General features: G+C 35.5%; 1 protein-coding gene across 6 annotated transcripts in view; it reads right to left on the reverse strand.

Moving 5' to 3' along the window:
- TBCK (TBC1 domain containing kinase) overlaps positions 1-20,055 on the reverse strand; it is a 237,930-nt gene that overhangs the window by 105,671 nt on the left and 112,204 nt on the right. For all 6 annotated transcript variants that reach the window (XM_082462789.1, XM_082462785.1, XM_082462788.1 and 3 more), the window contains 2 exons: positions 7,401-7,437; positions 6,242-6,403 (listed from right to left, as the gene is read on the reverse strand). In XM_082462789.1, coding sequence (XP_082318915.1) covers positions 6,242-6,403; positions 7,401-7,437 — 199 coding nt within the window. The remainder of the gene's footprint in view (positions 1-6,241; positions 6,404-7,400; positions 7,438-20,055) is intronic.

A 20,055-nucleotide genomic window follows, 5' to 3' on the forward strand; every position in this document is an offset into this window, starting at 1 on the left:
GGAGCACTTATGTTAAGAATCCTTTGCTTTTTGCTCATGATAGAGCTCCTTGAAAGGAATGTTCAGAGACCAGAATGCTCCACAAATATCAATATGGCATTCGATTTTGGGACCTGATGTTCTTTTCAGGGATACTTTTTCATTCTTTCAAAAACAATGAAAAGAAAGAAAATACTTCTACAAATTTATTTTTAAAATATCCCTAACGTGGCCTATAAGATCCTCCATGACCACTTTGTCCACCTCTCCATTCTCTTTTCTAACCACTTTCCCTTTTGCACTAAGTATACCACTCCAATTCCTTTAGTTATTTGGGGGGGTTTCAAGCATTTTCTTCCCTCCATCTAGAAGATTCTCTCCTCTCTCCACTTCTCACTTTCCAATGTCAATTAATTTCAGATATTACTTTTAAGATCACTCTCTTAGAGAAGGTTCTTTACCTCCCTCAGACTTGGTAGTGTCCTGTTATAAATTCCTATTGCTTTCTGTAGCACTTATCACCATTACAACTATTTATTTAATAAAGGAGTCATTAGTAGCCTACTGGCTACAATCAGTTATACTTGGCTCAAGTGTTACAGTTTTTAAAAATCTGGGCCACTGTTTACAATTGGGAGATTACATTATATTATGAAAACCCTATTTAATTTATATTTATCCCTAAATGAAAGCAAGAAACTGTTCATTGAACCCCACCCCCATTCAAAAAAAAGAAAAAAAAGAAAAAGAACGGAAAACAGAAAACCCAGATCACTTCTCATTGACCTTCTTTCCCACTCTCCTACCACAGGGATTGTCAAAAGTACCTTAAAAGTCTCTGATTTCATAAACTAAATTGAATTTCCTCCTCACTCTCTCATTCTCATCGATTTCCAGTTCCATCTTGGGGATAAACAGAAAACTAATAAGACATGGCTTTAAAGAGTTTGCATATTTTAGTACTATACTCTAGCTCTTACTTTTTAATAACTTTAATAACTTTTCTCTCAGTCTCATATATTTGCCTGTTATTTGAAAAAAAATGGTTTGAAAAAAAAAATGGTTTGTATTTCTTATTATAGATCTTAGGCAACCTGGTACATAACTGTGTGGCTCAAAAAATGTATGGTTTTCATGAAATATTTCATGCTATGCTAAATAATGATAAAGACTGCATTACAAAATTGTTTTAAGTCAGAATAGATAAGTACCCCTTCCTAGCTACTTAAGATATTAATACAATATTTTTGAGGAATTAGTGAAGTGCTACATAATAGATACTACTGGTATTTTTCATGTATGTGTTGAAAATGAATTCTATCGTAAAGTATGTAGGTAATATTGAGATAACACCTTAAATTTTTATTTAAAATGTTTTCTTTTAATTAAGCTTCTGTAATAAAACATACATCACACAACTAAGATGTTTCAGCCAACTGTTGATTTCTTCCTGCAAAATGGATTTACTTTTCATATGCTCAAGTTCCTTCAATATACTCAGTATTTCCTTCAAAAATAGTTTATATGTACGTATTTTTTTCTTTTAACAGTAAAGTAACTATTTTAATCTCTGAGAATAAATTAAGAGTTCTTCCATACAGATTTCCCAATTTCTTTGTATAGGTTCTCTAAGAAAAACTTCTTTCCTACTTTGAAAAATTCCTATCTTTGAAGATGTTCAGAGGTATAAAGATATGCATTCTAAGAATTTATTTCAACCATAATAACATAAATATGTTGAATTAATTTTCAACTGTACAAAGAAAATACACCAACAAAACAAAAAAGCATTTAAACATCTCAGCCATTACAAATCCACTCTAAAATTATTACCATTTTGGTTTTATTCAGATTATCATACTCATCTTGAATACTGCTTGGATGTATCGTCAAAAAAAATTTTATTTTTAAGTCAGCCAGATGGGCACTATAGCAGAATAATATCAGAGAGCAGGCTGAAGGCTGACGGACCTCATGCTATAGTTGGGCTTACAGGGTGGTAACCTTGGAAACTGTGGCCAACATCCAGTGTTGGATGGCGCTATGAAAAACCCAGTATTTCTTCCAAAATACCCTACCACTATTTTGAGATTGTATGAGAAATGCCAAATAGACTGCTCTCATGGTTATTTCCTTTAGTACTAAAATAACACACATACCAATACATGTCAAGAACTTTCAGCAAAATTTTCTAGGACCACTTGTACTTCCTTGGAATGTGACATCACACTATACCATTTACTAAAGGGAAATGAAGTTGGAAGCAGTTTTTGGCAAAAATAATAATGCCTTTCTGCTGTGTTCTCTCTTCAAGAACTAAAGGGTTAGTACGACGTTAAGAAAAGGAGGAAGAAAGGAGAGGGAACTTACAAAGATTGAATGTTACACATTCTTTGCATGTTTAAAATATTACATGCTACATGTACTTTAAAAAATAGTTACGCATATTTGGTACCAGGTTTTGTGTCAGGTACATTATGCATATTATCTTTCATGCTCACCCTAACACTAAAGCAGATATTTTTATCTGCATTTTACTGAAACTTTCATAATGTATAGGATTCTCTCTCCAGTGAGGTTAACAACTTGTCCAGGTTCACACAGCTACTATATGCCAGAGCTGGGAGGTAAACTCATATCTATTTCACTCTACAGATCACTCTTTTCAGTGGCAGAACCATACTGAAAGTTTCCCAATTCACACAGGTAGTGAGTGGTGCAATTAGGACTCAAACCCATATGTCTTGACTCCAAAGACTGTGCTCTCTATCTACTATACTGTGTTGTCTCTGAGCAATGAAAAGAGATATTCTTCTTAGTCATAATATACATACATATATATACATTGAAGGCTTACTTGACTTCTTAGGTAATTCTCCATTGCTTTTGCTAATAAGGAAATCTATATGATTGATATCTACCTCAATAATATATAGAAAAAGCCAAATGGGGTGATTGCTTCATTTATTCTACCAATAGGAAAGCAGTCATGATAGAAAGGAAAAAGTGAGGAAAATCATAATAATGATGATGATGGTAATAACATTAATAATAATAATCACTTACATAGCACTTGCTCTTTGCCAGGCACTGCTCTAAGTTGTTTAGTTGTACTGATTTATTTAGCACAACAATCCTATTAGGTAGGTACAATTATCATTTTCATATAAGCAGGGTTAAGGAAACAGATACAAAGAGGTTAAGTCATGTCCCTAAGGTCACACAACTGTAAGGGGTAGAGCTAGGATCTAAAACCCAGGTGACCTGGCTCCACATTCCATGCTCTTAACCACTAGCCTATTGGGACCCTCTTTGTAGAAAGAAACAACTAGAAAGGGACAACTTAAAAAAAAAAAAGCGAGGTTATTTTGTTTACAAGGTTACCAACTGGATGGTGATTCCATCATATTACTGTCAACAGATGTTCTGAACAGTGAATTTGCTAATCTGCTTCAGCAAAGAATTTAGTTAAATTTGTTCTGATTGCTTACTTATGCTTTTAAACTCAGTTAAGTGGGGATTTCAGTAAAGCACAATATATTTAATAAATTCAAATTAACGTTTAATCCTAACCTATCTTTATCTACAAAGTCTATCTCAAGAATTAAGGTGAAATATAGAGTTAGCCTATCTCTTCTCATTTTGTAGACTTAAAAAATGGTTTTTTCTTTCTTTCAAACATGTTCCAAGCTTATGTCACATAATATTTTGCTTAGAAAAGGCGCAATCAGTGTGTTTGTGTGTATATTAATCTGGATTCACTTTTTAGGACTTCCCATGACCACTTCCCAGTTCCTTCAAGCATTAAGTACAGTTAGTGGGCTCAACGTGATGAAAAAAGACATTAGATCTAATTAGAAAAGACATCTCAAATAAGTGCACTGTGATTAAAAATAAAAGGAAACACAGGTGTACTTAAAGGCAAAGTTTACATTGAACCCGTCCACCCTTCTTTTTTTTTAAGTCGCATTTTTCTTATAAACTTTTTTTCTTCCCCAACTGGAATCATATAGTGACCAAGCAAATGAAGAGCCAGAATAATGGCAGTGAGGATCAATGCAATTCACATCGATAGAAGGCATCCTACTTTCAAAAGTAAGTAGTGTTTACCTTTTCAATGAGTCAGTTCTAACAAACATATACTCTTACTTTCTGATTTCAGAAATAATGACTTTAATGTACAAGCAGAATTACCACTAATCTGCTTATACAATATGAAAACAGATTCCTTCACCAGTGTATAACTGGAATATTTATGCACAAAATTGGAAAGGTATTAAATTTACTTTACTTGAAAATGCACAATCATCATTCCTAACATATATTTTTTAGACCTGACCAGAAAAATTCTTTTAATTCTAATCAATCATCCTCTGCTTACTTTGGCAATTTAGAAACAACAGGAAAATATCTGCACGGTACAGACAGTATTTGTAGTTTGCGAAACTAGCTTTTTTGTAACTGTTCAACACCAATAGGAAAAAAAGAGAGAGAACTTGATTTTCATAAAGAATCTCCCAGAAAAAAAAACATAAGAACTAAACTACTATTTGTTGATACAAGAAATAATTAACTTTAATTAAAGTTTGATAAGTTAGAAAGCTGATGGTGAATACTTTTAACTTGTGGGGAAAGGGGAAGTAGAAGTTTTAAAATAAATCCAATAATTTTTGTTATTATTTTCCCAAAAAGGATGAAGATTTTCAACAACAGGAAGATCATCCACTAAAAATAAAAACTGGGGTAGGCAGCAGGTTTCTTTTTTCTTTTTTTTTTAGTTTTTCCTCCAGCGTTATTGAGGTATAACTGACATAAAGAATTGTACATATTTAAAGTGTACAACAGGATGATTTGATATGCATATACTTTGTGGAATTATTATCACAATCACATTACCTAATACAGCTATCACCTCACATAGTTACTATTTTTGTTTTGTGGTGAGAATGCTTAAGATTTACTATCTTAGCAAATTTCAAGCATACAATACAGTATTATTAACTATTGTCACCATGTTGTCTTTTAGATCCTCAGAACTTATTCATCTTATAACTGAAAGCTTGTATCCCTTTGAAGGTTTATTGTAGTGTAAGTCCTCACAGTTGGCTTTTGTTTTTTTTTTGAATTTTTGAATTTTATTTTATTTAGTTTCTATACAGCAGGTTCTTATTAGTTACCTATTTTATACATATTAGTGTATACATGTCAATCCCAATCTCCCAATTCATCCCACCACCACCACCACCCCCTCGCCACTTTCCCCCCTTGGTGTCCATACGTTTGTTCTCTATATCTGTGTCTCTATTTCTAGGCAGCAGGTTTCTTATTTCTTTTGAGAGTACTTATTAAATATATAATGTTAAGGTACCTTTCTTTTATTCTTTGATTTTTAGACAAATTTATCTCTTGGATAATTTTAAGTGTGTTTATTTTCAGCAATCACTTGTGGCTGCCTGAAAATATGGAGAACAGCAATAAACACATAGAAGGGTTGGAGCCAATGAAATGCTATTTGAAGAAAGCAGAATTTTTCTACTTGAAAAACATTTTGGTTTCCACAAAAATGTAGTTTAGTTTTTTCTTCCACAGATTGTTATATCCTATGTAACCATATTACTTTCATCTTTTCAGCGACAGCATCAAAGCTTAAACATAGTTACATTCAATATTTCTATACTTAAGCATTCAACTCCCAAATTTACAAGCTCCTCACTTATGAATACAATATATAGCTTGACTTACTATCCTGCATTGTATAACATGGAATTTCCCTGGAGTATGACTTGCTCTCCCAAGAGGACAGGGTTTCTCCTTTCCTCAAACTGTCAAACTGTTAGCAAGCAGCTATGGATAGGAGAGAGCAAAGTTCCATGTGAATTACATCTCTGTATAAACTTAGATTCTCAAACTCCCTCCCAAGTGACCTTTATTTACTCTCTATCAGTTGGAGATAAATAGGCCTATCCTAAGCAAGGCAAATGTGTCACCCCGCCCGCCCCCACCGCCCTGTCCTTTACCTTTTTGATGGCATCACTGACATGAAAGTAAATGATAGTGAGCTATTATGACCCTGTTTTACATCTACAATGCTGGACCAGCAGAACAGGTACTATACAAGAGAGATAATTCAGAGACGGATGATGAGGCTCAAGCAGAAGAGATTCTGAAGGCTTGTATGATTATTTTTGCAAATTGTTATAAGAATGTCTCATTATCCTATAATTAAATTTCACTTAGTAATTCCATTTATATATATCTATACCTGGTAAATCAGAGAAGAGAAGAATGCACTCATTAAAGCCATTAGACAAAAGCCGGTCACGCAGCTGCTGAAGAATTGCTACTCCGATACAGAATGGGAAGGAGGAATTCCCAAGCAGTAAGGTATCCCAGAGGTGGAAAATTTTGTGCAGTGGAAATACATCTGTAAAATGACAAATATAAATAAATTAACTGAAATTAAAAAAAAAAATTAAAACAACAACAAGCTACTTTACTAGACATGGTAATTCCCTTATGGTCAAAACTATTAAAGAACAAATACTGGCAAACTGTTTTTTATAAAATACATATTTGGCTTTGTAGATTTATTGCTTCCTAAGGCATCCTAAAAAACTGATAATCAGATTGATCAAATAGATGACATTTTCTAGCCACCATTATCAATCTTGGTATAGCTGTTACATTCATTCTGTTTCTTCCTAGAATTTTCAGGTCATATTATTCTCACAAGTTTATATACTTAGAAGAATTTTAGTATTGTTATAGATTCAGTATCATTACATTTCTATTATGCACTCTAAAAACTGCTTTTTAAAATTCCCATAAAAAAATCTGATTAGCAATTTTTTATTTTCTGAAACTTTGTTTTTTTCATTTATCAATACTCTGAACATCTTTCCAGGCCAGTGCATACAGATCTACTTCAAATATTGTATTCCATTAATCATATGTACATATTTAAGCAGAATATCCACTGTATTAATATCTGTAACTGATTAAAGTATTACATATTCACATAAACTGTTTATTTCTAGAGGAATTCTAGGATAGGAAATAACAAAAGTATTAGTTATTAGACAATCTCTAAAAATTGAGCCTGATTTGGTTGTAACAGTTGCCTTCCAAAACTTTATGTAAATACTACAGTTAATATTAATTTATTTTTCAATAGAGGGCAGAGATTTTATGAATGTCATGATATGTCAGATAGGTTTTCATCCTATAGAACAACCTTTTTGATATTTAGTAGTCAGAACAATTGAAAAATATTTCTACCCAACTATATTACCTTAGAATTACATAAGGATGCTCATGTAATTAAATCTGCTTAGTATTATTGTAACTATAATATACTGGGGAAGAATGGAGCTGTTCTTTTGCTAATACAATATTGAAAGAAAAGGGAAAATGATACTTACGAGTAAACATGGTGAGAAACCAAGGGATGGCATAGAGCTATGAGCGGAAAAAGATAGGGATGCAGGGGATGGATAAAGAGGAAATAAAAGAGATAATTAGAATGACTTCCAGTAAACTGAATGGTAAAAAAAGCTCTATGTTTTGGTCTACTCCACTGATTAAAAACATTCTTTAACACGACATGCAGAAATAAACTCAAAATGGATTAAAGACCTAAATGTAAGGTTGGATACTATAAAACTCCCAGAGGAAAACATAGGCAGAACACTCTTTGACATAAATCACAGAAATATTTTTTTGGATCCACCTCCTAGAGTAATGGAAATAAAAACAAAAATAAACAAATGGGACATAATTAAACTGAAAAGCTTTTGCACAGCAAAGGAAACCAAAAACAAAATGAAAAGACAAACTATGGAATGGGAGAAAATATTTGAAAATGATGCGACTGACAAGCGATTAATTTCCAAAATATATAAACAGCTCACACAGCTCTATATAAAAAAAAATCAAAAAATGGGCAGAAGATCTAAATAGATGTTTCTCCAAAGAAGACATACAGATGGCCAAGAGGCACATAAAAAGATGCTCAACATCACTAATTATTAGAGAAACGCAAATCAAAACTACAATGAGGTATCACCCCACACTGGTCAGAATAGCCATCATTAAAAAGTCTACAAATAATAAATGCTGGAGGGGGTGTGGAGAAAAAGGAACCTTCCTACACTGTTGATGGGAATGTAAATTGGTACAGCCACTATGGAGAACAGTATGAAGGTTCCTTAAAAAACTAAAAACAGAGTTACCATATGATCCATCGATCTCACTCCTGGGCATATAACTGAAGAAAACTCTAATTCAAAAAGATACATGCACCCCAATGTTCATTGCAGCACTATTTACAATAGCCAAGACACATGGAAACAACCTAAGTGTACACTGACAGATGAATGGATGAAGAAGATGTAGTATATACATACAATGGAATATTACTCAGCCATAAAAAAGAAAGAAAGAATGCCATTTGCAGCAACATGGATGGGCCTAGAGATGATCATTCTAAGTGAAGTAAGGCAGACAGTAGATGTGGAATCTAAAAAATTGATACAAATGAACTTATTTATAAAACAGAAATAGACTCACAGACATAGAAAACAACAAACTTACAGTTACCAAAGGGGAAAGGAGGGGGGATAAATTAGGAGTTTGGGATTAACATATACACACTACTGTATATAAAATAGGTAACCAACAAGGACCTACTGTATAGCACAGGGAACTATACTCAACATCTTGTAATAACCTATAATGGAAAAGAATCTAAAAAAGAATATATATATACATATATATATATATGTATAACTGAATCACTTTGCTATATGCTAGAAACTAATACAACATTGTAAATCAATTATACTTCAATAAAAGTTTAAAAAAATAAAAGAGAATCTAGATAGTTATAATTATTATCACAAATATTCTATTAAATAATGATATCTATTACAAATGCTGCAGATGATCCTTTGGCCAAGGCTTATTCCACAGAGTATTTTCATTTCATCAAAGACTACACTCAAGACAATGCCTAATGCAAACACAATACTAGCATGCTAATTTCAAAGGTCTACTTTTCAAAGGAGAACTTTTGTTCTTAGGAATAAAATATTCCTAAGATTTGAAGAGTCTTCATCAGTGTTGAGTTACCCTTACTGAGTATTTTTTGAGACATGATGAGATGATATTTGAAAAATGTCCAAAATGTCTCATTAAAAAATGTTTATGAAGCTTATGCCTTCTAATACCACTTTCTAAATTAACAGGAAGCTTCATAAGAGACTAAAAGTAATGAGATCTAGGAATGAAATAATTTGGTTCTTTAGATGAGTGACAAATTAATTTTCCTAAGTTTACTCTCTAGAAATGAAACACATACACACATACCAATTAATTTTGTGAGATTTTGAAAGTAAGAAATCATTCTTAATTTCTAAAAGTAGAGTAAAATCTCCTTTGTTAATAACAAGTATCAAAAACCAATAATAATTTACAGAAAAATATGAAAAAGCTCTACTTTTATGTTTTATGTCAGTGCATGCTCCTATTAGACAAAGAGTTTTGTACCTATATGGTATTTTTGTACCTATAGGGTATTTTTGTACCTATAGGGTATTTTTGTAAACCTATAGGGTTTAAATAAATAGTTTTTCAGCACCGATCAATTGAGAATTTACAAGTAGAGTTGAATATTTCTTTGCATTATATACAATTGAGTATCTATGCTATTAAATGCCAGTCAAGAACCATAAGTACAGTTATAGACTACATTAAAATCTAAGTACTGTATGTGAAATAAACCCATTGCTCCCCACAAGATCATCACTTATATACACTGACACAGCCATTACAAATGGGGAAACTGAGGAGTACAGAGGTATGTGACTTCACTATAGAGTACTGGTTGTAGAAAACAATAAAATATAATAAAATCTGAATCTTTCAGCCTATTTTAAATTTAAACATACAGTCTGTATATATAAGTTCCATCATTATTATTTAACTTTTCTTTCTTTTAAGGATATAACATAAATTATATTATGCTCTACCCTTCTGATCAAAGCCAATTGTTTGTCATTAGGAATCTTACCTGAGTTACTTCAGCAACCAACTAACAATCCCTTTACCCACATATTGAAGAGAGCATGTGTATGAGGAAGAACACAATGTGGGGAGGAACCACCTGAAAGGATCAGGGGGAAAACATGCCAGGCTCACACAAAGCCAGGCATGGTTCATCTTACCACTAGCCAGAATTTTTTAAAAAACCCTGAAATAAACAAGGCATAAGGTAGAGTACTCAAAAGGATATTGCCTTAGTAAAGGGGCAAAATTATGCTCCCAAATTATGCTGCCCTGGTCTCACTTAACAAACCTTAAAAGCAAGCCTTGAAAAGATCAAACTGTTTCAATGTTACCTAGCTGCATCTCAAAATAAAGCTCAAGAATATTTACAAGAACATAAAAATATCCAATAACCAACAAGGTAAAATTCACAATGACTGAAATTCAGTAAAAAAATCAGTAGTGCAAAGTAGCAGGAAAAAAAATGATCATAATGAGGAGAAAAAATCATTCAATCAAAATGGACAAAGAACTAACATAAATGTTTGTAATAGCAGGCAAGGATGTCAAAATGCTTTTTATATCTGTATACATATGTTCAAAAATCTAACAAATGATTGAACACATTAAGTAGAGACATAGTAGATATAAAAAAGAACCAAAAAAACCTTTCTAGAGATGAAAAATACAATGTTTGAGTCAAAAAATACACTGAATAGGATTACGAGCAGATCAGACATTGCAGAAGAAAAGATAAGTAAGCCTGAAAATACAGCAATAGAAACTACCCAAAATGAAACACGGACAGGGGGAATAAAGAAAAACAAAACATGTCCTATGCATCAGTGAGCAACTTCAACCAGCTGAATATATATGTTATTGGAGACTGCAAAAGACAGAGAGAAGATGAGAGGGGACAGAAAAAATATTTGAAGAAATAATAGCTGAACATTTTCCAAAAGTGATGAAAACTATAATCTGATATAGTAAATAATCTCAAGAACCTGAAGCACGTGAAACATGAAGAAAACTATACCAATGTACATCATAATCAGACTTCTCAAAAAATCTTACACCATAGCCAGAGAAAAAAGGCACACTATGTAAAAGCATCAGTGAGAGGAATGTTTTCTTGTCAAAAACAGGGCACAAAAAATGACAGTGGGGCAACATTTTTCAAGTAATTAAAAAAAAAAAAAAACCTATCAACTTAGAATTGTATGTCCAGCAAAAATATCTTTCAAAGAGAAAGGTAAAATAAAGACTCTCACACAAACAGAAACTGAAAGAATTCATCAGCAGCAATCCTGCACTATAAGAAATGCTGAAGTCAGTCCTTCAGGAAGAAGGAAAATGATACCACATGGAAATCTGGACCTATACAGAAGAATGAAGAGACTCAGGATTATAAAAATGTAGTTAAATATAAAAAACTTTTATTTAAAAAAAAATCTTTAAAAATAAGTGACTCTCGGGAATTCCCTGGCGGTCCAGTGATTAGGACGCCACGCTTTCACTGCCAAGGGCCTGGGTTCAATCCCTGGCCGGGGAACGAAGATCCCACAAGCTGCGTGGCACAGCCAAAAAAAAAAAAGTGACTCTCTAAAGCAAAACTAATAATTTATGTGGAGCTTATAATATATGTAGAAATAAAAGGTAGGACAACAATAATACAAATGCCAGGAGGGGAAAATGGAGGTATATGTTGTAAAGTATTTATACTATATGAGAAGTGGTATAATACTACTTAAAAGCAGATTATAATAAGTTAAAGAATTATAGTATAAACCAGAATTTCTTAACCTCAGAACTATTCACATTTTGCACTGGACAACTCTTTCGAGGGGGAGGTGTAGTTTGTGTTTTAAGATTTTTGTAGCAAACCAGCCTCTTTACTAGATGCCAGTAGCACTTGCTCAGTTTTGTCAAAAATGTCTCAGACTTTGCCAAAAAATCCCGTGGGAGGCAAAACTCCCCCTGGTTGAGGACCACTGTGTAAATCTTAAAGAAACCAATAAGAAAACAACAAAGAGTTATAGCTATTGTCTCAACAAAGGAGATAAAACAGAATCACAAAAAATATATCCAACAAATTCGAAGAAGGCAGATAAAAAGGAAAAAGAGAACAAAGAACTGATAGGACAAATAGAATAAAAATAACAAATTGGTAGGTTTAAAGGCAGCCATAGCAATAATCACAACAGAAGTCAATGGTTCTTGTGATGGTTAATTTTATGTGTAAACTTTACTGACACAGATGCCCAGACACTTAGTTAAACATTATTCCGGATGTGTCTTTAAGGGTGTTTCTGGATGAGATCAACATGAAAATCTGTAGACTTCATAAGGCAGACTGCCCTCCCTAATGTGAGTGGGCCTCATGGAATTTGTTGGAGGTCTGAATAGAACAGAAGGTAGAGTAAGGGAGAATTCACTCTATGCCTGATAGGATAAGCAGTGAAGAAAGCATAGTTCTAGCTTGTAAGGAGCTTACAGTTCATTAAGAGCAGTAGCTATTCATTAGATATTCTTTCAATCCACTCCAATTAGGTTCTAGCCTTCACCTCACCACCAGAACTGCTCTTCTCTTGGTCATCAAAGGTCTCCATGTTTCTAAATCTAATGGTCAATTCTCATTCTCAGTCTTTACCAATCAGCAGGCTTTGACATAATTTACTATTCTCACCTCCTCTAACCGCCTGCCCCCACCTTAACTTGGCTTCCAAGAAACCACATTCATCTAGTTTTCTGACTGTTCCTTCTCCATCTCTTTTGTTGGTTCCTATTTATCTCCCTGACTTAAATATTGGCATGCCCTATATTCAGTGCTTAGAATTTTTTTCTCTTCTGTTTTCTCCAAATGATGTGAGGACTTATATTTACAGCTCTATCCCAGACCACTCTCCTGAAATCCAAACCGGTATGTACAAATGCATACTTGACATTTCCACTTGTATATCTGATAGATATGCATATCATGTCCCAAACTAAGCTCCTGACACTGTTTCCAAAATCTGTGCCTCCAAGTATAGTCTTCCAAATCTTCGTTAAGAGCAATCCTATTCTTCCAATTGCTCAGGTAAAAAAAACTGCGGAATCATTCTTTTCTCCTCTTTCTTCCACACTGTACATTTGTCACCAGCAGTCCTGCCAGCTCTACCTTCAAAATATATCCAGAATATGAAAACTTCTCACCACTTCTACTGCTAATTTCCTGATTCAAGCCACCATCATCTCTTGCCTAGATTATTACAATAGCCCATGACTAGTCTTCTAGATTCCATCCTTGCCCCTCCTTGGATTTTTCTTACCATAGAAGGCAGAATGATCTTGTTAAAATGTTTAGATAAGAACAAGTAGCTTTCAGTGGCTTTCCACTACCGACAATAAAAGCTAAAGTCCTAACTATGATCTATAACAGCGGTCCCCAACCCTCTTGACACCAGGGACCGGTTTCATGGAAGACAATTTTTCCACAGACGGCGGCGGGAGGGGAGGAATGGTTCAGGAGGTAATGTGAGCCGCGATGGGGAGTGGCAGATGCAGCTTCGCTTGCTTGCTTGCCCGCCCCTCTGCTCACCTCCTGCTGTGCGGCCTGGGTCCCAACAGGCCGGGACCGGACAGGTCCGCGGCCAGGGGGCTGGGGACCCCTGATCTATGAGACTCTGTGTGATCTGGCCCTTCAATTACCTCTGTGACCTTCATCTCCTTGTTCCCTGCGCTCCAGTCACACTGATCTCTTGTCTCCTGGCGGCTCCTTTGGCATCCCTGGCATGCTTACACCTCAGGGCTGTAGCTCTTGCTGCTCTTGCTGTTGCTTCTGTTTGGATTGCTCCTTCCCTCAATTCATTAAGGCATTTATTCAGAAGTCACCTTTTCTGTGAGGCTTTACCTTACTGAAATATTCAATCCCTCCTTCACCTGAGCACTTAAACTCCATGTCCCTGATTTAGCTGTTTTTTGTTTTTTCTTCAGTACTTATCACTACCTAACATACCACAAAGTATATTTATCTTTACTGTCTACCCCCCACTAAAATATAAGTTGAATGACGGCAGAGATTTCTGTCTTTTTTTTTTTTTCCATTGATGTAACCAGGGCTTAGGAAAATGTCTGGTACATAATAGGCACTCAAATATTTGTTGAAAGAATGAAATATATAATAAAGATATTTGAAAGGGACAGATTAAAAGATTAAATAGTCACAAGATTACACAATTTATTCACAAGTTTTCAATACATATGCAATAAAGAGAAAATCAGTTAATCTTCCTTGGTGTGTGTGTGTGTGTGTGTGTGTGTGTGTGTGTGTGTGTGTGTGTGTGTGTGTGTGTATCCTTCATATTAAATAGTGGCAAGTATGGAAAAAACATTAAACTTGAAATGTTGAACTATATACCTATACTTTGATAACAATTATGAAAACAGTTATTAGAAATAAGCAAGATGAAGCATATTCTAATAAATATTTGAAAAGTAATAATTCAAGTTGAATAAATTTCTTTAATATAATATATAACAACTCCTAGGTGCTCACCAGCACCAGTCACTGCTTACCAACTAAAGTCAAGTAAATAAATATGTAATATACTCTGTGAGACTGTAATGCCTGTTATTTATTCCTTCTATTATTTCTCCCTATTAAAATTTTAACTGATATTTTCATCTTAAATAATTTCTTAGCATATTGATATATCTTCAAAATACAGTCTGATACAAAAAAGACAGCAAAATAAGATAATTCTGAATACTAGGGTAGTTTAGGTTTTAATTTAAAAAATAACCAATAATGAAATATTTTCTTACAAATATTAAAAATATATAAAATTAGTCTTATTAAGTTAGAGATATTATTAGCTACTTCCCGATTTAGAGTTGGAAACAAACCCAGTGAAAAGAAATCATACATTCATACATTCTGTTTTCTCCAGATCATGAAATTATATGTTCTTGAATTAGCCTAGTGCTAGTCTGCTGAAAGAGTCAGCTGAGTAAATACTGCCCCCTAGCAATAATCAAGAAAGTATAGTGTTATTTACCATTTCATGAAGTCTTTCTTTATGGTCTGGTAATGTCAAAGTTAGAAACATCAATAGGAAAAACAAAGGCAGGGGCTCATTAACTTGATTTTCAAGAGCAGAAAATTAAGGCTCAAAAACTTACAAATGTATAAAAATGAAAAAGATTAAAAAAGGAAATATTTCTTATAATATAAACTCTAGGTGAATTTTTTGTCAAATGGATTTATTTTCAAACATATTATATGTTCTCTCTAACATACATAGTAATAATAAAAATTAATACAAAAGAGAGTCCCTTCTAATTGACTTTCTTAATCTATTTTTTTATGAACATATTTTCTGTTTACCTCAAGTCAAAAGCATTTTTATATTTAAGTTACTGTAAGCCACATCTGTAAAATGCATGTTGACCATTAGATGGATGCCTTGCAATGATTCTCTGCCTTAGAAAAATGTACATCTACCCGTTCAAGTAAAGGATGCTTGAAAAACAGCAGGTTTTCAAAGCAGTAGACTATCATATATTTTCTTGAAACTTTGAAACTCTGGTTTTGTGATCTGGTAGCTACATATCTCTTTGAACCTTTAGGATTATTGTGAAGATTAGTTAATGGTTCTAAAACACCTGGCAGAAGATGTGGTATATATCATATATCAGCATAGGAAGTACAATTATCATTCTTAATAACAGCCCAGAAGCTTCTACAATAGGAAAGTATTTCAACAACCCAAAATTCTGAGTTAACCTCATGAAGCCATCTAACAAAAGCTACACACGTTTTGGAACCAGGAGATAGGAGTGGAAGGTAAAGAGAAGAGAATCCTGAGCACTGGGAACTATACATGATGTTTCACAGGTCGAGGTAGACTCAATTAATGCAAGGCACAGATGAAGGCTAAAGTATTTCCAGTCCTGCTGGCTCTCAGAATCAATATTCCTCAATCCCATGTCAACTACTCTGAGTTCACAAAATTTCAAAAATTCTTACATAAAATCTTTTCCCTCAACTTTTCAAATTCTACAAGATCCTTTATTTTGTCTATATCTGACTCTCTATTGCCTTCTTAACCACATATAAAATAACATGACTTGATAAGAAGGAAAATTCTTGAAAATCAAGAATATGTCCCATAAAACATTTGTATTGTTCCATTGTGTTACTCATTTTCAAAAGACTGTTAGCTTTTTCAACGATGAACAAAGATGATGGCTTACGTTAAACCAGGATAAATTCGGTGGAATGGGAAAGGGTTTCACATAAATAAAAAAACTACATAATACAGGCAAAAGCGGTAATAAACAGCTCTCCTTATTTAACAGTACTCCTGGTCTCCTAACTTCTTATAATCTTGGGGAAACATTTGCAAGTACAAAACCTGCCTTCATAACCAGCAACAAGGGGACAAAAGTCAGGAGGTGAGAATTATAAATCTATATGATAACAGTGATTTACAGAGCAACTCTTTAGAATATTTTAAATAGAAAAAAATTACATTCTGATATTTTTGTGAACCAGTAACCCAGAAACAAAAGATTATCTGTTTCTAATCTTTATCTTAATAAAGCAGCCAATAAATACTGCATTCTTGTAGATAAAACAAAGTAGTATGGAACACAGTGCCTGGCACATTAATGACTGTATTGAATCTATAAGACGTGCTATGTAACATCTTCTGGGAGATGGAAAAGTACCTTAAAAATCAAGCAATAAAAAAGGTTAAAATTTAAAATGTAGTAGCAATCTCACCAACTCGGACAAACAAGAAAGTCTTTATTGTTGTTAGTATCATATTTCCTCAAGCAAAGTGTTTGTTAACTAATGCAGCAAAATAATATATCCATTATAGCTTGTAATATAATGCTTTTCTAAATGTAAATCACATTAACATAACCAAAGAAACAGTGCAACATGAACAGATTCTAATAAGCAAAACAAGAACACCGATAATGGTTAACCCCTTAATACTAACTATGTACCTGGAACTGTGTTAAACGGTTTATATGTATTATCTCATTTAATCATCACAATAATCCTAAGAGGTAAGATTTATTATAATCAACATTAAGAGGACTGTGGATAAGAAAAACTAACTTAAGTGTTTAGCTAGTAAGTTGAAGAGTCCGGATGAGAACCCTGCCCCATTTGACACCAATGTCTGAGTGCTTACCCAAATTGTGGTCACAGACTTCTGGGGATCTTCAAGACCCTTCAGGGGCCCCAAACTTCAAAGCTATTTTTATAACAATACTGAGATGTTTTTGCTCTTTTTTACTATGTTAACATTTGTGCTAATGGTGCAAAAACCACTGGTGAATAAAACTGCTGGCACCTCATCACAAATCAAGGTAGTGGAACAAAAGTATAGAAGTCATATTCTTGTGAAGGAGTAAAAATTATTAATTTTGTTAAATATCTTTTAAAATGTTCCATGAGACAAAATTGGAAGTATGCATAAAGTACTTGCACTGTGCACTGAAGTAAAAGATTGTCTTGAGAGGGAGCTTCAAGATGGAGGAAGAGTAAGACGTGGAGATCACCTCCCTCCCCACACATACATCAGAAATACATCTACATGTGGAACAACTCCTACAGAACACCTACTGAACGCTGGCAGAAGACCTCAGACCTCCCAAAAGGCAAGAAACTCCCCACGTACCTGGGTAGGGCAAAAGAAAAAAGAAACAACAGAGACAAAAGAATAGGGACAGGACCTGCATCTCTGGGAGGGAGCTGTGAAGGAGGAAAGGCTTCCACACACTAGGAAGCCCCTTCAGGGGCGGAGACTGCGGGTGGCAGAGGAGGGGAGCTTCGGAGCCATGGAGGAAAGCGCAGCAACAGGGGTGCGGAGGGCAAAACGGAGAGATTCCCACACAGGGGATCGGTGCCGACCAGCACTCACCAGCCCGAGAGGCTTGTCTGCTCACCCACTGGGGCGGGCGGGGGCTGGCAGCTGAAGCTCGGGCTTTGGAGGTCGGATCCCAGGGAGAGGACTGGGGTTGGCTGCGTGAACACAGCCTGAAGGGGTTAGTGCACCACGGCTAGCCGGGAGGGAGTCTGGGAAAAAGTCTGCAGCTGCCGAACAGGCAAGAGACTTTTTCTTGCCTCTTTGTTTCCTGGTGCGCGAGGAGAGGGGATTCAGAGCACCGCTTAAAGGAGCTCCAGAGACGGGCGCGAGCCACGGCTATCAGCGCGGAACCCAGAGACAGGCATGAGATGCTAAGGCTGCTGCTGCTGTCACCAAGAAGCCTGTGTGTGAGCGCAGGTCACTATCCACACCGCCCCTCCTGGGAGCCTGTGCAGCCCGCCACTGCCAGGGTCCCATGATCCAGGGACAACTTCCCCGGGAAAACGCAAGGTGCCTCAGGCTGGTGCAACGTCATGCCAGCCTCTGCCGCCGCAGGCTCACCCCGCACTCCGTACCCCTCCCTACCCGCGGCCTGAGTGAGCCAGAGCCCCCGAAGCAGCTGCTCCTCTAACCCCGTCCTGTCTGGGCAGAAACAGATGCCCTCAGGCGACCTACACGCAGAGGCGGGGCCAAATCCAAAACTGAACCCCGGGAGCTGTGTGAACAAAGAAGAGAAAGGGAAATCTCTCTCAGGAGCAGCGGATTAAATTTCCACAATCAACTTGATGTACCCTGCATCTGTGGAATAGCTGAATAGACAACGAATCATCCAAAAATTGAGAAGGTGGACTTTGGGAGCAACAATATATAAATTTTTTTTCCTTTTTCTCTTTTTGTGAGTGTGTATGTGTATGCTTCTCTGTGTGATTTTGTCTGTATAGCTTTGCTTTTACCATTTGTCCTAGGGTTCAGTTTGTCCTTTTTTTATTACTTAAAGTTTTTTTTTAATAATTATTTTTTATTTTAATAACTTTATTTTATCTTCTTCCTTTCTTCCTTTCTTTTTTTTCTCCCTTTTATGCTGAGCTGTGTGGATGACAGGCTCTTGGTGCTCCAGCCAGGTGTCAGGGCTGTGCCTCTGAGGTGGGAGAGCCAAGTTCAGGACACTGGTCCACAAGAGGCCTCCCAGCTCAACGTAATATCAAATGGCGCAAATCTCCCAGAGATCTCCATCTCAACCCCAAGACCCAGCTCCACTCAACGACGAGCAAGGTACAGGGCTGGACACTCTATGCCAAACAACTAGAAAGACAGGAACACAACCCCATCCATTAGCAGAGAGGCTGCTTAAAATCATAATAAGGCCACAGACCCCCCAAAACATACCACCAGAAGTTGACCTGCCCAAGAGAAAGACAAGATCCAGCCTCATCCACCAGAACACAGGCACTACTCCCCTCCACCAGGAAGACTACACAACCCACTGAACCAACCTTAGCCACTGCGGACAGACACCAAAAAAAACCGGGAACTACGAACCTGCAGCCTGTGAAAAGGAGACCAAAAACACAGTAAGTTAAGCAAAATGAGAAGACAGAGAAACACACAGCAGATGAAGGAGCAAGGCAAAAAACACCAGACCTAACAAATGAAGAGGAAATAGGCAGTCTACCTGAAAAAGAATTCAGAATAATGATAGTAAAGATGATCCAAAATCTTGGAAATAGAATGGAAAAAATACAAGAAACGTTTAACAAGGACCTAGAAGAACTAAAGAGCAAACAAACAGTGATGAACAACACAATAAATGAAATTAAAAATTCTCTAGAAGGGATGAATAGCAAAATAACTGAGGCAGAAGAGCGGATAAGTGACCTGGAAGATAAAATAGTGGAAATAACTACTGCAGAGCAGAATAAAGAAAAAAGAATGAAAAGAATTGAGGACAGTCTCAGAAAACTCTGGGACAACATTAAACGCACCAACATTCGAATTATAGGGGTCCCAGAAGAAGAAGAGAAAAAGAAAGGGACTGAGAAAATATTTGAAGGGATTATAGTTGAAAACTTCCCTAATATGGGAAAGGAAATAGTTAATCAAGTCCAGGGAGCACAGAGAATTCCATACAAGATAAATCCAAGGAGAAACACACCAAGACACATAT

This window comes from Balaenoptera physalus, assembly GCF_965194825.1.
Source record: "Balaenoptera physalus genome assembly, chromosome: 5".
NCBI classification, from domain to species: Eukaryota; Metazoa; Chordata; class Mammalia; order Artiodactyla; family Balaenopteridae; genus Balaenoptera; species Balaenoptera physalus.